Source organism: Saimiri boliviensis, chromosome 2 (assembly GCF_048565385.1).
Source record: "Saimiri boliviensis isolate mSaiBol1 chromosome 2, mSaiBol1.pri, whole genome shotgun sequence".
Lineage (NCBI taxonomy): Eukaryota > Metazoa > Chordata > Mammalia > Primates > Cebidae > Saimiri > Saimiri boliviensis.
Genome location: NC_133450.1, coordinates 86,448,319 through 86,462,426, shown reverse-complemented (window position 1 = coordinate 86,462,426; position 14,108 = coordinate 86,448,319). Strand labels below are relative to the sequence as shown.

Below are 14,108 nucleotides of genomic sequence, written 5' to 3'. Positions count from 1 at the left end.
ATTTTTTCCCTTAGGTTCAAAGAGTCCAGGACATATGGTAATATTAGACCAAACTAAAGGAGATCATTGTAGACCGTCAAGAAGAGGAAGATATGAGAAAGTAAGTCTCTGATCAGGATGGTTGTATACTACTTAAGCTGTTTACCAAATAAAATGATTGGTTTTTTTTCCCATAACCGTCTTTGTGTACTTGCATGCTAGCAAACCTAAGAAAATGTTACTAGTCATTTGAACTTTTTAAGTGACCTGCTAAACTTGGGGAAAAAAAAATTTTAAAAAGCCTCTGCCGGGCTTGGTGGCTCACGCCTGTAATCCTAGCACTTTGGGAGGCCAAGGTGGGTGGATCACCGGAGGTCAGGAGTTCAAAACCAGCCTGGCCATCATGGTGAAACCCCATCTTTAAAAAAAAAAAAAAGAAAAGAAAAGAAAAGAAAAAGCCTCACATTATTTTAATTTCTAGTGTTTTTATACTTTTTTTCTATAGGTTCATGGAAGAAGTAAAGAAAAGGAGAGAGCTAGTCTAGATAAAAAAAGAGATAAAGACTACAGAAGGAAAGAGATCTTAACTTTTGAAAAGATGAAGGAACAAAGATTGAAAGAACATGTGTTTCGTTTTGAAAGGCTGCGACGAGCAATGGAACTTCGAAGGTAGGAAAATAATCTATTTTATATCTGTCTTTAAATATAGGTAAATATTTAACACTAGTTGTAAGCCAGATTTCTGGAAATTGTAATCCCACAGAAAACTGTTTGCCACCTTAAAGAATTATGGTAGCTACTAATGATTTATTAAGTTTGCATAGCACTTTACAATTTACAAGGTGCTTTTTCATCTGTTATCTCCAACTCAATGGTTCTGTAAGGCTAGTTATGCCCATTATACAGTTGAAAAAAACAGAGGCCCAGAGAGGCTAAATGACTCTTCCAGTGCCACATGGCTAACAAGTGGCAGAGTCGGGACTCAGACCCAAGTCTTCTGACTCCAAGTCCAATGCTCTTTCCTCAACACCAAAGCTGCTGCCATAAAAAACATGACTTTAAAGGAAAAATTTGAGATAAGATCGTTTCAGAGTAGCTATAGTTTTCAAATTCTGTAATTTGAAATTTTAACAACAAATTTAGCAAAAATTTATTGTTTGCATTAGTGCCTAAGAGAAGGAAGATTTGCTCTATGAGCCTAATGGTATTTAGATTGTATGCCAAAGCAAGCATTCTCTTTAAAACAAATGGAAAATATAAACAAAGCAAGATGTTTCCATTTTTAGTGACCATATCTCAACAGTTCATTATGAGGGCCAGTTTACTTTTGTATATCAGTTTTTGGATGACACTTAAAATAGTCTTGTGAGTGTGTTTTATAGTATATTTTTTCAAATGTTACCTATCTTGTCCAGTGGTTACTTGTCATGGAATTTGATCTACTCATTCACAAGAGTGTTAGGAACTACCAGAGATACTTTTAGCAACTTAGATAATACTGTACAATAATTGCCACATAACTTTACTAAAAGTAAGTAATCCTTGTAGCACACAGAACCCATTTTCTCTTTCTAAAGATGAGGTTCAAATGTGCCTAGTTTCCTGTTTTATTTAGTTGACAACAGATTGAGAGGAGAGTGGGATTGAGGAGCAACTAGAGCAGTGATCCTCAAACCCTATGAGACCAAAGTCCTTTTTATATGAAAAAATGTTGCAATGCCTTTACTGTTCTGAAATGAAATTGATACATAACATACTTAACCTATACTAATAATTTCCCAAAAATTTAATGTAATGACTTCACTATAATATAAAGGAGAAATATAAGTTATAATAAAAATATATATTCCAGATATGAATGTTTAGGCATGACCTAATGAAGTAATCAGATGTTTGCACCCCTATTTAGACTCACTGAGAATGTGACAGCTCCAAATACAGACTGACATATGTCAGTTGATACACTGTATTGGTTAGTAAATACCAGAAGTAATGTTGACCTTATGACATGATTTCTGAAATCATGAGCAACTCTTAGTAAAGGTCTCAAGAATGTATAATTTTCCTTCTATTAATGTAGAGTTGCATTATTGGAAATTCTAGAATATATAAAACCATGTCAAAACAAACAAACTTAGCATTTATTAAAAATGGAGTTGAGTTCTAGACTCAGATGTTATTTTTGCTTAAGGTGTTTGGTTGATTTTAATGGTATGAATGTCCATTGTGACATCTGAAAGGTGTGAGAAGTGTTGGATGGTTCTTGTTGTGTATGACTATCCTCACTACTCCGTGCATCAGTGAGATACTTAGATTCCTTTATCCTCATATACTAAACACTAGTGTCTGCCCCATGATACTGTGATAATTAAAAATACCCCATCGATTTCTGTAGAAATAATACTGACTCTTTGAGAACCACTGGGTTACTAGAGGAAGACATGCTGATAATAGACAGAAAAGGATGCTGACTACCTTACAGTAAGAAAATAACAATTAAAAGTCTAATACAATAACAGTTCAGTTCAGTGAACAACTGAACTACGTCTGATTCAGAAAAACATGTTACCTGGAGGCATCTATTATAGGATAGTAAACATTCCAAAATAGCCCTTAAGGATGCCATTTTGTTATATGTAGTATATGCTATTATTGATGTTCATTGTTATGATCCCAAATCATCAAAATAGAGTATATATTGGGTTTAAGGAGATACAATAGAATATATAATAGGCATTAGAGCTTTTTCCATCAAAAACAAGTGTCGGAAGTTGTAGTTTCGTAAATTTGTATATGCAGATTACATCCTTCTAAAATGTCAATTGATTAATGGACTATTATAGTGATTTTTATTTAAACAGGAATCATCTAAGAGGCAACTACTCTATATAAAATTTAGCTGCTCAGTTGACAGTCTTATTTACAAATAAGTGAAAATACTGGGATCTGTTTAAAGTTTTACTTTGAATCATGTTTCCAATTACATTAAAACTACTTAGATTGAGTTGAAATTTAAAATTGCCAACCTCAAGGAAAAATTCAAATTCAAAGCTATTCTCTTTCACACAGTGCTAGCATAATTTAAGTATTTCTAAATACTGATTTTTGGTAGACGAAGAGAGATTGCAGAGAGAGAGCGTCGAGAGCGAGAACGCATTAGAATAATTCGTGAACGGGAAGAACGGGAACGCTTACAGAGAGAGAGAGAGCGCCTAGAAATTGAAAGGCAAAAACTAGAGAGAGAGAGAATGGAACGCGAACGCTTGGAAAGGGAACGCATTCGTATTGAACAGGTGCAGTCAGAAAATCTTTTCATCTTAAATAACTCACCTTTTTGAAACTCTGTGATTTTTGCCCTAAAATTTGCTTTACTCATTGTAAAGCGTCTATAGAATGAGTTTAGCTAATGAGCTCTTAAGTGTCCCTGAAATATAACAGTGAATTAGGTACTCATTAAAAATACAATTAGTAGTGACTTTGTTCTAGATAATTGGTAATAATTCTAGCTCTGCAATATCATGGCAGCCTAATAGTCTGAGCATAGGACTATGAGTCCAGAGTAGTTGTAATCCAGGCTCTGTCACTATCCCAGTCTTAGAAAATAATAACAATTTCCTTACATATTATAGTGGGAATGATTTTCCAAGGCTGGAAGGAAATAATGCCTCTCTTTGCAGAATTGCACCTCAAGGTTTTAAGGCACTTAGTCTCCATACATATTAAGAACGCTGTTTCTAATTCCCTTTAGGTGCTTTTGTTTTAGTCAAATAATAAAACTAAACTTGACCTTCCCAAATACTTGCCAACTTTCACCACCCAGTCCTTGTTATTTTTAATGTTACAGAACAATAGCTATAGCCTAGATTATTGAAATGAAATATATGTATCCCAGGTTTTTTTTGCCTGGTCTTTGCTTATGGCGGTTTCTTTGTGACAAGGTTAAAACAAGGTTGCATGTATACTTACCTTACGTTTCCATTTTGCCTTGGTTGGTTCTTCGTTCTTTGTTGTCTGAAGGAACGTCGTAAGGAAGCTGAACGGATTGCTCGAGAAAGAGAGGAACTCAGACGGCAACAACAGCAGCTTCGTTATGAACAAGAAAAAAGGAATTCCTTGAAACGCCCACGTGATGTAGATCACAGGTAGTTACTCACTTTCTTCCTTAACAGTTACGCTTGCTATTTTATTCCCTTTAGGCTAAGACTAGAGAATTGGAAAGTGCAGGCTCCCATCACTGGAATAAAAGTCATGATCAACAGGGATGGGAAGGATTACAGTACTAGGGTAGACCCAGTGCATTGGTCAGTGGGAACAGTCTGCATTTCTTGCCCTGTCTGCCTTTCTGATGCCAAATGTATTTCATTATGAATTTTCATTGTTGAAATATTTTGGAAGTGACAGAACCTGGATTATAACCGCTCTGGACTCATAGTCCTATGCTCAGACTATTAGGCTGCTGTGATATTGCAGAGCTAGAGTTATTACCAGTTATCTAGGACAAAGTCACTGCTAATTGTATTTTTAACTAGTACCTAATTCACTGTTACCTTTCAGGATCACTTAAAATATAAACACATGGAAAATACATTGTCATGCTAGGCTTCAGTAATAATTAAACAGATTTTGAATGTTTGTAAAAAGGTAGTGCAGATAGTATAGAAATGGAAGTCATAAACTTGAGATTGATAGATTCCATTGTGTGTTTGCACTCATACTTCATATAGATTTAAAAATATAAATATGCCCATTTAATTTTCTTAACATAAATTCTGTGAAATTAAGTTGATTTTAGAAATAGAGAAATAGGCGGAATGAATGAATTGTGCTTCTGACTTTCACTCTAACATTTCTAAAGTTAAGGATAACTGAAGAGGTTGTGAACTGCTGGTTAGAATTTTATTATAAAGTGGTTTCAAGTATTTTGTTTGTCTTTTCGTTTAATAATTTTAAGACAGGCAGTTTTTCAGCTATTTTTCTCTCCTATTTAAATTGTTCTCACACTATTGACTTTACATCATTCAACAATTAAGTCTTTGCTAGTTTGTACTCCTAACTGAGTGTGTTATATCTTGAGTTTACTAGCCCTGTTGTGTCCACAGTTCTAACATGTGGTATGTATGACTCCAAGTAAATGTTGTTTGACTACTGTGGAAGTAATTTATGTAAACGAGCAAATATTTCTCTTCAAGGCGAGATGATCCTTACTGGAGCGACAATAAAAAGTTGTCTCTAGATACAGATGCACGATTTGGCCATGGATCTGACTACTCTCGCCAACAGAACAGATTTAATGACTTTGATCACCGAGAGAGGGGCAGGTTTCCTGAGAGTTCAGCAGTACAGTCTTCATCTTTTGAAAGGTAGATAGATATGTTGAAAATTATTATATTTGTTTTATGAGACTTGCTAGTGATAACTGTTTCTCCTAAAATCTTAATTAACTATCAGGTCAGAACTGAATGTTCAGAACAAATTACATGATTTTTGTTTCTGTTAAAGTGAATGTGAGTCAGTATTCCAAATTAATTAAATAGAACACCACTAAATAGCTTGATTTATCTCCTTATATTTATTTATTTATTTTTTTTTTTGAGACAGAGTCTCACTCTGTCTCCCAGGCTAGAGTGCAGTGGTGCGATCTTGGCTCACTGCAACCTTTGCCTCCTGGGTTCAAGCGATTCTCATGCCTCAGTCTCCCAAGTAGCTGGGATTATAGACATGCACCATCACACCTGGCTAAGTTTTGTATTCTTAGTAGAGACAGGGTTTTGCCATGTTGGCCAGGCCGGTCTCACACTTCTGGGATCAAGTGATCCACCCACTTTGGCCTCCCAAAATGCTGAGATTATAAGCATGAACCACCACATCCAGCCTCTTCTTACCTTTAAAACTGTAGGAGCACTGATTGCTTTGGATGTGCCTCAACTGTTAATAGCAGTAAAGCATTATTTAGCTTGGTAGTGACTTTGAGTGTTTGGTATCATTTCTCCTGAATGCTAAAAAACCAACCTTTAGGCTAGACACTTAGTTCAGTTTAAAAGAAAATGAGTTGTAATAATAACTAGCTTTTTTCCATGGCTTTGCCTTAAGTTCATTTTTTGGTTTCATCATTATAGGTTATGCAGACAAAGTTAAGAAGAATTAAGCACTCAAGTAAGCACTTCTAGGACCTATATTCTTTGTTTCTAATCAATAGGCGGGATCGCTTTGTTGGTCAAAGTGAAGGGAAAAAAGCACGACCTACTGCACGAAGGGAAGATCCAAGCTTTGAAAGATATCCCAAAAATTTCAGTGACTCCAGAAGAAATGAGCCTCCACCACCAAGAAATGAACTTAGAGAATCAGACAGGCGAGAAGTACGAGGGGAGCGAGACGAAAGGAGAACAGTGATCATTCATGACAGGCCTGACATCACTCATCCTAGACATCCTCGAGAGGCAGGGCCTAATCCTTCCAGACCCACCAGCTGGAAAAGTGAAGGAAGCATGTCCACTGACAAACGGGAAACAAGGTAGCTGTATACTTTGTAATGCTCTCTTGATGGTCTAATCCATCAGGGTTAAAAAAGTTAAGATTAAAGTTTGGATCATGTATGTTTTTATGTTTGTTTAACAGAGTCGAAAGACCAGAAAGATCTGGGAGAGAAGTATCAGGGCACAGCGTGAGAGGTGCCCCCCCTGGGAATCGTAGCAGCACCTCGGGGTACGGGAGCAGAGATGGAGACAGAGGAGTCATCACAGATCGAGGAAGTGGAGCACAGGTAAATGCTGTGGGAGGTTTGCAGCCAGCCTGCACAAATACATTTAGAGGATTTATGAGCTACTCTGGATATACAGTAGCATTTTGATGTGGCCTAGATTAGTTAGATAGGAATGGTTGAGAGGCATTAATTGGTAAACTGAATCTATATTTTCCTCATACTTTACTGTCAGTAGTTGATCATCAGTAGTCTGGAGAGTTAAAGTACTAGCCTTGAAATACTCCTTTTTTTTTTTTAAACTTCCCAGAGAAATTTAAGAATTGTTCATTTGGTAAAGGAGCCTTTTTTTTTTTCTTTTTTTCTTTTTTATTTTGATACAAGGTCTTGCTCTGTTGCCTAGGCTGGAGTATAGTGGTGCGATCTTGGCTCACTGCAACCTCCACTTCCCGGATTCAAGTGATTCTCCTGCCTCAGCCTCCCGAGTATCTGGGACTACAGGCACGTGCCACCACACCCAGCTGATTTTTTTGTATTTTTCATACAGACAGGTTTTCACCGTGTTAGCCAGGATGGTCTCGATCTCATGATCTTATGATCTGCCTCGCTCAGCCTCCCAAGTGCTGGGATTACAGATGTGAGCCGACCCGCCCTGCCTAAGCCTTTCTTTGATTTTATTTCTTTTTGAGAAATTAAGGCTTTCAAACTGGATCCAGAATCTTTGGCCCCTACTTATGTTTCCTTCTCACTTTTTCTTTTTTAAAAAAATATTCTTGGTTGGGTGCAATGACCTAAATAGCTTTAAACAGAGTGTTCACTACTCTGTTTTCCATAGTTATGAATGTATCACCTTCTAAGTGCCATAATACTAACTAGTACGATGTAAAACAAGTTGATAACTCCTGTTTCTGTGTGCTGTCTGCATGTTGTCCTGATGGGCTGATTATCGGCCCCACCCTGACTTGTCTTAAGGTTTTGATCTCTGTCTGTGCCTTCTTAAAATAAATGTAAAATCCAAGCATTTGAAATAATGAAGGGTCAAAAAGCACTTGGATGCCAGGAAATAGAGATATATAAATTAATGGCCAGGCCTGGTGGCTCATGCCTGTAATCCCAGCACTTTGAAGGCCAAGGCAGGTGGATTACTTGACGCCAGGGGTTCAAGACCACCTTGGGCAATATAGTGAGACCTCATCTCTATAAGAAAATTAAAAAGTTAGCTGGGCATGGTGGTGCACACCCTGTAGTCCCAGCTAGGCAGGAGGCTGAAGCAGGAGGATTGCTTTAGCCCAGCAGTTAAGAGTTGGAGTAGTTATAGTCGCAATGCAGTAAGTACTCCAACCTGGGCAACAGTGTGATCGTGTCTCCAAAAAACATTAAAAATTTAAAAAAAGGAATTGGCCAGGCGTAGTGGCTCACACCTGTAATCCCAGCACTTTGGGAGGCCAAGACGGGTGGATCACGAAGTGTAGAGATCGAGACCATCCTGGCCAACATGGGGAAACCCCATTTCTACTAAGAATACAAAAATGAGCTGGGCGTGGTGGCATGCATCTGTACTACCAGCTACTCAGGAGGCTGAGGCAGGAGAATCGCTTGAACCTGGGAGGTAGATGTTACAGTGAGTCGAGACTGCGCCACTGCACTCCAGCCTGGTAGCAGAGCGAGACTCCATCTCAAAAAAGAAGGATAAAATTTGAATCATTTCCTCCGTATCCTTCCCTGAAGCCTAAGTAGCTTCTTGCTACAAAATAGATATAAACTCTTTTCATATGCTGTTGAATTACTCATCCTTTTATCTTATCTTGTCAGATGTCTTACTGATTTGCTTCTGACATTAAAAGGACACCAATATAAGTAAGTTGGTATGAAACTGAGGGTGTTGTTACTTTTTTTTTTTTTGAGACAGATTTTCACTCTTGCTGCCCAGGCTGGAGTGCAATGGAACCATCTTGGCTCACTGCAGCTTCCCCCTCCCAGGTTCAAGCGATTATCCTGCCTCAGCCATCCGAGTAGCTGGGATTACAGGCACATGGCACCACATCCAGCTAATTTTTTGTATTTTTGATAGAAACAGGGTTTCACCATGTTGGCCAGGCTGGTCTCAAACTCCTGACCTCAGGTGATCTGCCCACCTTGGCCTCCCAAAGTGCTGAGATTACAGGCAAGAGCCACTGTGCCCAGCCAAGTGACTTTTCATATACTATTCTTTTAGCACTATCCTGAGGAGCGACATGTGGTTGAACGCCATGGACGGGACACAAGTGGACCAAGGAAAGAGTGGCATGGTCCACCCTCTCAAGGGCCTAGCTATCATGATACAAGGCGAATGGGTGACGGCCGGGCAGGAGCAGGCATGATAACCCAACATTCAAGGTAAATAACTAACCAATTTAGACTTTTTCTGCCAGCACACAACCAACACTTTATCCTTTCCATAAAAGTCGTTATAGTTTCTTCTGACATTAATGAGAGACTGAATTGCAACTAGTGAAAACCCTAGGTCTGCCCGAACATTTCCCTTTATCCACTCAAAGTTTCCAAAAGAGTGTTTGCAGAACAGCTGATATTAATGTGTTAGTTTGTATTCTTTCTTGTAAATGAATTCAGTGACATTCTGGCAAGTTGATCTAGATATGGGTATGTATGTATGTATGGCAGGATCTAGTAGATAATGAATCCTTTTTTTTTTTTTTTTTTTTTTTTTGAGATGGAGTCTTTGTTGCCCAGGCTGGAGTGCAGTGGCACTATCTTGGCTGACTGCAACCTCTGCCTTCCGGGTTCAACCAATTCTCTCATCTCAGCCTTCTGAGTAGCTGGGATTACAAGGTGTGGGCCACCATGCGCGGCTAATTTGTGTATTTTTAGTAGAGACGGGGTTTCACCATGTTGGCTCAGGATAGTCTTGAACTCCTGTCTTCAGGTGATCCGCCTGCCTCAGCCTCCCAAAGTGCCGGGATTACAGGTGTGAGCCACTCCACCCAGCCTAGGTAATGAATCTTAACCTCACATTGGAACCATCATCTTTTCCCTACCTAGCATTCCTCAAATTCTTAGGAAGAAAAAACTGAAAGTATGTTCTGTTTCCTCCCTTTTAAAACTCTTGGCAAAGCTTTTAGACTTTTAACACAAAATCTGTTCATATGTTGAGAAGCGAGCTTTACTTTGTCTTCACACCAAGGTCGGATGTGGCCTTTCACCCAACACGTTTTCAGCTTCCCCGTCTCTTTCATGTCCTCCTTTCTTTCCCATTCCTCTTTCTTAGGAGATTCTGTTAACCAGGTCACTATCATTCCATGGTCACACTTCTAACATTAAACTTCAGTAAGCCTGCACAAGCTCAACATTCATTGTATTGGTTTGTAAAGGTCACAGATGACTTTTCTCTTGATAAATATAGATTCTTTTATTTTCATAGTTGTCAGGCTCCTTGGTGCTTAAACACTGTTTCACACGGTCGCTTTTCTTTATTTTGAGGGAGTCTGTTTTCTAAGGCACCATTATTTTCTTTCTGCCCTTGTGACTGCCTTTGCATGCTCCTTCGTATGGCTAAGCTTTAGACACTGCTGTTTCTCTTCAGTTTCATGTTACTATTGCCATGTAAGTGCTTTTCTGTTTCCATGAATTTGAGGTCACAGTCAAACTCATTTCTTTCCTATTTCAAACTTTTGTGTCCCTTTTGTTGCCTCCAGCTTCTTTTAATTTGATAGTGCCACCACCCCTTTCACTCATCCTGACTGGAAAAACAGGGGCCTCGTCTTTACTTTTCTTCATTTCTAGCATACATTTCTAAGTGTGGTTCTTTTTTTTTTGAGACGGAGTCTTGCTCTGTTGCCCAGGCTGAAGTGTAGTGGCTGATCTCAGCTTTCAAGAGATTCTCCTGCCTCATCCTCCCAAGTAGCTGGGATTACGTGCGTACACCACCACTCCTGGCTAATTTTTGTAGTTGGCCATGCTGGTTTTGAACTCCTGACCTCATGATCTGTCTGTCTCGGCCTTCCAAAGTGCTGGGATTACAGGCATGAGCCACCATGCCTGGCTGTTTCATTGTATTTATTTATTTATTTTTAATGTTTCTCAGGCAGTGGCTCACACCGGTAATCTCAGCACTTTGGGAAGCCAAGGTAGGTGGATCACTTGAACTGAGGAGTTAAAGACCAGCCTGGGCAACATGACAAAACCCCGTCTCTACAAAAAATGTTTCTCATACTTATTCCTTCTTCCTCATTTCAGCTTCTGTATGATCTTCCCAAATGATTCTTTTCATGCTCCATTACCCTATTTCTAAATTGTTAAAACCCCCATTTTGTTATACCATTTACTGCTCTAAAACCATAAAAAGCAGCTGCTGCAGGTCACAGGATCAAGCCGAAATTCCTTAGCTTGGTATTTAAGCTTTTTTATAATTTAGTTCTACTCTGCCTGAACCTTTTCACTGTAGTTCCCCCCACCCCCCTACCCCCAACAACAAAGGCTCTGTTGCCCAAGCTGGAGTGCAGTGGTGCAATCTCAGCTCACTGCAACTTCTGCCTCGTGGGTTCAAGTGATTCTCCTTCCTTGGCCTCCCAGGTAGCTACGACTACAGGCATGTGTCACCACATTCAGCTAATTTTTTGTATTTTTAGTAGACACAGGTTTTACCTTGTTAGACAGGCTGGTCTTGAACTCCTGTCCTCAGGTGATCCTCCGGCCTCGGACTCCCAAAGTACTGGGATTATAGGCATTTGCCACTGGCTTTCACTGTAGATTTTTATTGTGTGGTTTGTTAATGGTTTTTTCTGAGACAGAGTCTCACTTTGTCGCCTAAGCTGGAGTACAGTAGCATGATCTCAGCTCACTGTAACCTGTGCCTCACAACTTCAAGCAATTCTCCTTGGTCCTCCTGCCTCAGCCTCCCAAAGGGTTGGGATTACAGGCCTGAGCCACCACACCTGGCCTATTGATGGTTTTTTTGGGGTGGGGAGAGGGTCTGCCTTTTCTGTCTTACTACCATCTGCTCTGTTGTTACAGATAAATATTCCAGAAATATTTCTTACATTACTTCCTATGATTTAGTTCACAAGCTTTAGCAAACAACAGAATCATTTGGAGGGCTTGTTAAAACACAGGTTGCCTGGTCATGGTGGCTCATGCCTATAATTCCAGGACTTTGGGAGGCCATGGCCAGCAGATCTTTTGAGCCCAGGAGTTCGAGACCAGCCTGGCCAACATGATGCAACCCTGTATCTACTGAAAATAAAAAAATTAGCTGAGCATGGTGGTGCTTGCCTGTAGTCCCAGCTACTCTGGAGGCTGAGGTGGGAGAATCACCTGAGCCCAGGAAGTCAAGGGTTGCTGCAGTGAGCCATGATTGTGCCACTGCACTCCAGCCTGGGTGAAGGGAGTGAGTCCCTGTCTAAATATATATATATGTATTTTTTAAAACCCCCAAAAAAACACAGGTTGCTGGGGGTCCCTCCCCAAGAGTTCCTTCTCAGTTGTCTGAGATGGGGGTAAGAATTTGCATTTCTAACAGGCCTGTTGTAACTGTTGCTACTGCTGCTGGTTTGGCATCCACACTTAAGAGATCTACTGCTATAATCCGTCCATGTGCATATCAGCAAATGGCTTATGAAGTAGTGGCGCTTCAAAGTGAGATTGCCCAGGTTCAAATCTCTGCTCCACCATTTTATTTGCTTTGTGACCTTCGGAGTTACTCAACCTCCAGATCTGTTTCTTCATCAGTAAAGTGGGGTTAGTAATGATTCAGATCTCAAAGGACTGTTGAAAAGAGTAAATGATTTATTTTGGATAAAGTAGCAAGAACAGTGCCTGGCAAATGGTAAGTGCCGTGTAAGTATCTGCAGTGATGATTTGTTCTTTGTTCTCTTACATTTTTTTTTCATTTAAACCTTTTTCAGTAATGCATCCCCAATTAATAGAATTGTACAAATCAGTGGCAATTCCATGCCAAGAGGAAGTGGTTCCGGATTTAAGCCATTTAAGGGCGGACCTCCACGACGATTCTGAAAATGAGCTCTCTGCCCTGGTTTTAAGATAATTTATTGAAAACTCTTGTAAACTTTACTTGACTACTTATGAAGAGGACCTTTGACTTGCTTGAGAGTTCCGTCAGACTTTTTCTTTTTAAAAATTTAACATGATTGCTTTTCTCAATTTTGGAGAAGTTTAAATAGTTCTGTTGTAACTTTTAATAGTTTTGTGTATCATTCGACTTTTTTTCTTGCAGCACCAAGACACATTTGAAAAGATGAAATTGAATTCATTTTGTTTAACGCTGTGTGAATATAAAGAGTAGTTTGCAGCTGTGTGGTAGTGGTTTAATTTGCAGCCTTAGCTCTGTGGTGTCTGGCTCTAGAGTTACTTCTTTTCACCAAGCATTTTCAGCCTCCCTTTTGAAGGCTGTCTAAGCTTAAGAAGTCTTAGCTGTCTAATTTTTAGAGAATAAGATTGTTCTTGCATTTCTGAGTATTATGTAACCTATTTTTGCAGAAGGTACTGTTACATTAAGTGCATCTGTGTATCCTGGTTTAAAAAAATGTAAACTTTTTTGAAATAAACCTTCATATTCTGTATAGTTGCTAAAGTGTTGAGAACCTTTTTAATTGTAAAATGAGAACCGATTTTCGGTTTAGTGTAGCAGCACACTTGTTCAGGTTTGCATGGTATGAAACCAAATAGATTAATGAAACCTTGGCCATGAGGTTTGTTTCACAAGGTTCTTAGACTGAGTTGTGCAGGTAAGTGCACTTTTAGGTAATCTGCACTGTTTAATGGATAAATTCCATCTCTGGGAATTGTGTGGGTATTAATGTTTCCATGTTCCCAACTATGTTGAGAAGTGGAACGAAAACCCAGGTTCTAGATGGGTGAATCAGTTGGGTTTTGTAAATACTTGTATGTGGGAAGACATTGTTGTCTTTTTGTGAAAATAAAAATCCACACCTGGAAATGTGTGTGTCTTTGTGTCCAGCGTTCTAGGTGTTAGTCATCAAGTTCTTTCTGCAGTTCAGCCCAAGGTAACTGACGAGGTATAGTGCTATAAAGGCAGTCTTTTGGTCTTTGTTCCTTAGAAATAAATCTAGCTTAGACTCTTCATCTCATTAGCGGGCAGCATATGCTGTTCATATGTTAGAGACTTAACCACTGATCCTATGGCTTTTTTTAAAAAAAGGCATCTCTTTTAGGAAGGCCCTTCAAGGTAAATGCTTTTCTTTCAAAAAAGCTTCCCACATCCCTTTATCTAAATCAGTGACGAATAATCCAGATGGTCTAAATTCTTGGTAAATTCAGCAGTCTGTATGCTTGGTATGGTCATGCCCGTGAGATGGCTCAGACTTCAGAGTGCCGTGGGCAACCAAGGTACTGTGGTCTCTGGCCCTTTGGACAACTGGCACTTTGGGACTTCTCTGGATTTCTTAGCCTTTTCTGC

The 14,108-nt window shown here is 39.3% G+C and overlaps 1 protein-coding gene across 7 annotated transcripts in view; it reads left to right on the top strand.

The window, feature by feature from the left end:
- Window positions 1-13,628, top strand: part of SLTM (SAFB like transcription modulator) — a 56,976-nt gene extending 43,348 nt beyond the window's left edge. For 5 of the 7 annotated variants that reach the window (XM_010339610.3, XM_074393836.1, XM_039468894.2 and 2 more), the window contains 9 exons: window positions 15-100; window positions 485-648; window positions 3,092-3,272; window positions 3,997-4,121; window positions 5,169-5,339; window positions 6,176-6,490; window positions 6,595-6,739; window positions 8,892-9,052; window positions 12,577-13,628. In XM_010339610.3, coding sequence (XP_010337912.1) covers window positions 15-100; window positions 485-648; window positions 3,092-3,272; window positions 3,997-4,121; window positions 5,169-5,339; window positions 6,176-6,490; window positions 6,595-6,739; window positions 8,892-9,052; window positions 12,577-12,685 — 1,457 coding nt within the window. In that variant the 3' untranslated portion in view covers window positions 12,686-13,628. Of the gene's footprint in view, window positions 1-14; window positions 101-484; window positions 649-3,091; window positions 3,273-3,996; window positions 4,122-5,168; window positions 5,340-6,095; window positions 6,491-6,594; window positions 6,740-8,891; window positions 9,053-12,576 lie in introns of those variants that run through there. The other 2 variants (XM_074393835.1, XM_074393837.1) reach the window with 2 other exon arrangements.
- Window positions 13,629-14,108: the final 480 nt, after the last annotated feature.